Below are 5,612 nucleotides of genomic sequence, written 5' to 3'. Positions count from 1 at the left end.
CCCCCCCCCAACTCCCGCCACCGTAAAGTTATTCCGGACTCACCTGGAATGCGGTTGGTGCCGCACACTTGCAGCAGGAGTAGGACACCAAGTCCCCAGGGCAGCCCCATGGTGGAGGAGCTGGTGGTGCCCAGCCAGGTGCCTGGGCAGCAGGAAGCAGAGAGAGTCAGCGTCAGAAATGGCAGGGAGGCGGGGGCAGTCAACTGGGGGTGGGATCATGAAGGGCCAAAGGGACCAGGCTTTAAATACCAAAGATGGGGTGGGGGATCTCTCTCTGGCCCCACTGGCATGAGGCTTAGCAGAATTTACTTTTCGGAAGGAACCAGTTAGAAACCGGGAGAGAGAGGGCAATAGGGAACGGTGTTTGTTTGTTTTAAGTATGGGTGACAAGGGCCAACAACCAGAGGTCTTTTTCTCGGATAAAGCAAGGTCAAAAGAACGAGTTTGGGGAAGCCCCGAGGGCCCTGGAAAATCCGTCTTCCCTTCCGGAATGGTATCAAAGTTGGATGACTAGACGACATTCTTGGGGTGACCTACCAGAGGTGGGTGGTGAACCCCTAAGGCTGGAAAGGATGGCTCTGGAGTCCATCCCCCCCAAATAGCTCCCCAGGAGCCAGTAGGCAGAGGACGGGCAAAAGGAGAGAGAGAGAGAGAGAGAGAGAGAGAGAGAGAGAATGCGACCCCAGGGTCCCCGAAGGGCTCTGGGCTGAGCGGGGTGCGCTTACCTGTGAGGACGCGGAGCGGCGTCAGCAGCGGAGTGGGGCACCGGGCAGGGCTGCAGCCGGAGCGGGCAACGGGCAGGCGGCTGTGCGGAGGAAGCCGGCAGGAGACCGGTCTCAGCACCAGGCTGGGGTGCACTCACTGCCCTGGCAGCGGAGCGGCGCGCTTTTATGGAGGGTCTGCGCATTCCTGGGGATCCCTCTAGCCAATGGGCGGCTGCCGGGCAGGAAGCGGAGGGGGGCCAGTCTGGGTTCCTCTCCCCGCCCCCTTCCCCCCCTCCGCTCCCGACGCACCACTTTCCAGTTCGAAAGTGAAGAGGGGGAGGCGGGGGCGGGGGACGGGCAGCCTGGCGGCGACCTTTGGGGCGCACACCCACCTGGCACGCTGCTGCGAGCCCCTCGCGGGCCCCATGTGTCAAGTGTGACCATTCCGAGCAGTGACCGGGCTTGGGCGACCCCCTCCGGACCTGGACGGGGCCGGTCCACGCAATCCCGCTTCCAGGAATGCTTGGGGGGATTCCAGGGTCCGGGGTGGGCCTCCGTTGGTAAGCAACCCTAGTGGCGAATGTCCCCGCAGAGAAGCAGCGGTTAAAACCAGTGGCTAGTGGGTACTTGTGGTGACGCCTCCCCCGTCCAGGTGGGGTGCGGAGCCCACTTGCTCGGGCCGGGGCTTGTGGGCAGACTTTCTCCCCGCGTTTCTGCCCTTCGCCCGACCCACGAAAGCGGGTGAGTGCGGTGTCGCGCTGGGAGAGGAGGGACAGTGAACCCAGATTGCGGTCTGGCAGCACCAAGGCCCGCACTGTCCCTTCGAAACCGGGCTCGCGACGGCTGCTGCCATTCCACAGCCTGCCGCTTGGGGGCGGAATGCGAACTCTGATCGACGGAGGGGACCCGCGGGGACTGTCTTCTGAGTCCGGAATTTTAAGGAAATTTACTCGTACGTACCCACTTCCTTCAAGCCAAAAGTGAAATTATGTCTTTGAAAACAGTTTTTATGCCCACTCGTGCTTCTTAACGTGACTCCTGGTTGGAGTATTCGCAGGGCCGTCTGGCCCCAGAGTCTCGAACGATTTACAGAACAGACCCGTGGTGGAGTCGTAAATTACCCTCTGCCCATCATCATTGGATTGCTCCCCCGGCCTCGCTAAGCGTTCTTTTCATTTTTTCGGCTCCCGAAGCCGAGGTGTGGGTTACATTTCTGTGGGTGCACACATTGCCATGAGAGCTGTTGCCTAATGTTTCTGTCATTGGAGGTCTGGTCTGTAAGCCACTGTCCCAAGCCAGGATGACTCCAGCTGCCTGGAATCCCATTCATCCCTTTGGCTTGGGACGTCAGCGGTCCAGCTTCTCCTGTTGAAGTCCAATGCTGCTATCAGGCCGGCCCTGAGAAGGGGGCGAAGGTTTTAGCCTCACCAAATAAGGATCTAAGCCTCAGGCTGGGGTAACCCCTTGGGTGTCCCCCCCCCCCCTTCTTCATACTCATACTTGGCAGAAGTCAGAATTGCTGGAAACACCCATGAGCTTACATTCATCAAGCAGCAATTTCACTTTTCTTGTGTGGGAGTGTTGTGTGACAAGGTGCGTGTGCGTGAGCGTGTGTGTAAGAGGTGAGTGGTTTCCAGTAACTCCAGTATCTCAAGAAGATGACACGCCTGTTCCTAAGAGATATTTGTTTGTTGCTTAAATAACTCAGCTTGACAGCCAGAGAGATTTCAGATGTTGAGAGGCAGAAAGAAAGCTTTCGATCGGATGATTAGCCGTGGAAGGCCTAAGTCGTGATTCATCTGAGTCCGTTTGAAGATTTCAGAGTCAGCAGCCATACATGTAACCCACCCACCCCCTCTCTCCTCCTCCCCTACTTTCTAGAGTGCTCCTTGAAAGGTGATTTCCCCCGCCCCTGCCCCTTCACTCGAAATTAATTCTTCATGCTATCTGGCCCATAGGAGATCTTCTTGGGAGAATGGCCAGCTGCTGGCCCATGTGACAGTTTTAGAGAGATTAGCTGAGGCTTCTAGGTCCACAGAGGTCCACCAAGGCAGTAAGCCTCTGTCTTCTACTAGGCCCCTTCGCTGAGAGGATCCCTGGTGATGTAGTGGCTGTGCGTTGAGCTGTTCACAGCAAGGTTGGTGTTTCAAAACCACCAGGAGAAAGCCGAGCCTTCCTTCTCCTCTAAAGCGTTAGAGGGTCAGAAACCCTCAGAGGCAATTCCTCCTTGCCTTATAGGGCCACGCTGGATCCGACGCACTGCCAGCGAGTGAGGTTTAGCTGAAACAAACGTTTGCGACTGATACTATCGGAATGCCTTTCGGGTTTCTTACAACGTGGCTTCCTTCAAACAAAGGCAGGTGATTGTAACCTTCTCTGCGCATTACAAATAGAAGGACCACAGAGAGTGGTCAGGGAGAGAGCTTTCCTTTCAGAGGAGGTATGGCTACACTGTCCAGTTGACACTGACCCCTGGATATCCCAGGTATGTCAGAGGAGAACTCCCCACCATGAGGGTCTCCAAAGGCGAAATTTTTTGGGAAGTAGATCATTGGGCCTTTCTGCAGAGGTCCAGCTGAGTGAACCAACCTTTTGATTCGTGCTGGGGCCTGTTAATTGCTTGCATCACCCAGGGATCTGACAGAAGCAAAGGAATTGTTTTGAATTTCAAACGCAAAGTCCTCCTCTCGCTCATGGTTTTCCGGTTGTTCTAGTGGAAAGGAAGAATTCTGATGGAAAGGTCGTAAGGGAGAGTTTGGGCAGCTGTTAGGAACTCACCCACATTCCTGCTTGTCAAGGGTTGCCACAAATATTTGCCAGAAACCGTTGGGAAGCTTTAGGAGATGCAGGAATGAGAAGAGGGAGAACCAACCAACAAAAACTACCAACTTGCAGGAGGGAGGAAGTGTGTGTGTGTGTGTGTGTGTGTGTGTGTGTGTTCTCAACCTAGAAGTGCTGGGATTTCAGACCTATCAACTGGTATGACTCTATGTGGGCCCCCCAGGGAGAGGGCCCCGCCCTGTTGGCCACGTTGCTGTTCTTGACGATTACTTCTGGATTTGAAGCACATGTCCCCTCAAATCCTAAGCCATATGAAATTGTCACTCTAAGCTTTCCTTTGCATGTCTCCCAAATTGGAGGTGGGACTGGCCTAAATGCATTGCCAGTCAATGGGAAGAAAGATGCTACGCAGCAGTGTGAGAGTTAGTTGTTTTGTGCCAACGTGGCACCTGTTAGAAGATATGGGTGGAGTTTAGCCTGTCAATCAGGTCACTGCTTGATGACCTCATCTGGAGGTACCACTGAGGAAAATGGCTTTCTGGAGGTGGGCCTGTCTCTCTCTCTCTCTTTCTCTCTCTCTCTCTCCACCTTCCTGTTGATGCCACGTGGCGACTGCGAGCCCTGGAGATGCGTCCACCGCCATTGCAGTCACCGGCTGGTGATGTCCTGCATTCTGGATCCTCGCATGTGGCTGCTTGAGTCTGAAGAGGGACTTATGGACTATTATCTGACTTATGGACTTGGGTTGGACTGGGCTGGGATGTTTTATTGATGCATAATGACTTCTTGATAGAAAGCTCTCTCTTACACATATATGAGTGTCCCTGGATTTGTTCTTCTAGTCAACCCGGTCTAACACATCAGTAGCTAGTTTAAAAATTATGTACGGTTAAGTGCAGTATGAGACTTGAGAAAAAACATATATAAAAAAACCCAAAAAAACAAAACCAGGGAGGGCTGTGATTTTGTGCAGAGAGTTTAAAACATTGGTTGACATCTTCTGGTTTGGAGAATTTCATAGAAGCAAGCAGCTAAACAACAATAACAACTCTAGAATTTTACTCTAGAGTATTCTGAAATCATAGCAGCCGCAAAGTGCAGATATCTTGACTTCATCTCCTCTGACTATCTTTCCTCGTTTATGGCTCTAAGTTTATGGTTTACTTCAGCTATGTCAACAATCAGAGCCAGAGGAACTTGCCAACAAATGCTCTGTATTTTTCAGTCTAACACTGATTCGAACTCGCTTCCACTGGGAGGTGTTCTTCAGAGACTTTTATCTTGTTGCATCAATTCTCATTTCTATAAAATTGTGAAGCCTGTATTATCTCTGTCACATGACTTATACATTTAAAATCTTACACACAAAAAATCTGTCTTTGATTTCTTGTATTTTAGAGTCGGATTGCAAGTACTCACAAAAGCATGGGCCGGGGATAACTCTTAGACGAACCCCTTTATGCTCCGGCTAACTTGCAGCGCAGGGACAGGGCACTCTGCCTCCTTGCATGTGGCTGCGTGAGGCTGAAGAGGGACTTACGGACTAGTATCCGACGTATGGACTTGGGTTGGACTGGGCTGTTTCTCTCCAGCTGGGTGCCAGGCCGTGTGACTGTGCTGTCACTCTTGGGGTGCACCTGATCCTCAACTCCTCAGTCCTCTACTCTTCCCCACGGAATAGAAGGCACGTTCTTGGGGACTTGATCTCTGTGGGAGGGCATAGAACTATTGGTTTAAATGTAACATCCCTCTCCATCAGTGAATAGTTTGGGAGTGGATCTGTGTCCCAATTCCCCTCGACCAGAAATTTTGGCGAAGGCTTCTGGGGAAAATTTTCCCTTGCGCTTAAGAATAAAGCCAAAACATAAACAATAACTATAAAACCAAACTCTGCCATCCATGGATTCAGTCTGCTAAGACAGAGTTGCGCTGCTCCGTGGGTTCCCGAGGTAGTGAGCCCTCTGGGCGCAGCCTGCCCAGAGCAGCTGGTGGGTTCACACTGCTGGTTAGCAGCAGAGTGTGCTGACCCTGGCACTGCCAGGCTCCTTCCCCTGAAGACAGAGTCGTGTGGAATTAGACTTTCTCTGTCTCTGTCTGGGCCTGAACCAAAATGCTGGTAAGCTCTCT

General features: G+C 52.6%; 1 protein-coding gene across 2 annotated transcripts in view; it reads right to left on the bottom strand.

Annotated features, from left to right (window-relative positions):
• Positions 1-136, bottom strand: part of THBS1 (thrombospondin 1) — a 15,912-nt gene extending 15,776 nt beyond the window's left edge. For both annotated transcript variants that reach the window (XM_045287731.1, XM_004712696.3), the window contains exon 1: positions 44-136. In XM_045287731.1, the coding sequence (XP_045143666.1) occupies positions 44-110 (67 nt within the window). In that variant the 5' untranslated portion in view covers positions 111-136. The remainder of the gene's footprint in view (positions 1-43) is intronic.
• Positions 137-5,612: the final 5,476 nt, after the last annotated feature.

Source organism: Echinops telfairi, unplaced genomic scaffold (genome assembly GCF_000313985.2).
Source record: "Echinops telfairi isolate 266 unplaced genomic scaffold, ASM31398v2 ScPeMD7_18;HRSCAF=68, whole genome shotgun sequence".
In the NCBI taxonomy this organism is placed as follows: Eukaryota; Metazoa; Chordata; class Mammalia; order Afrosoricida; family Tenrecidae; genus Echinops; species Echinops telfairi.
This window is presented reverse-complemented; position numbering and strand designations above follow the sequence as displayed.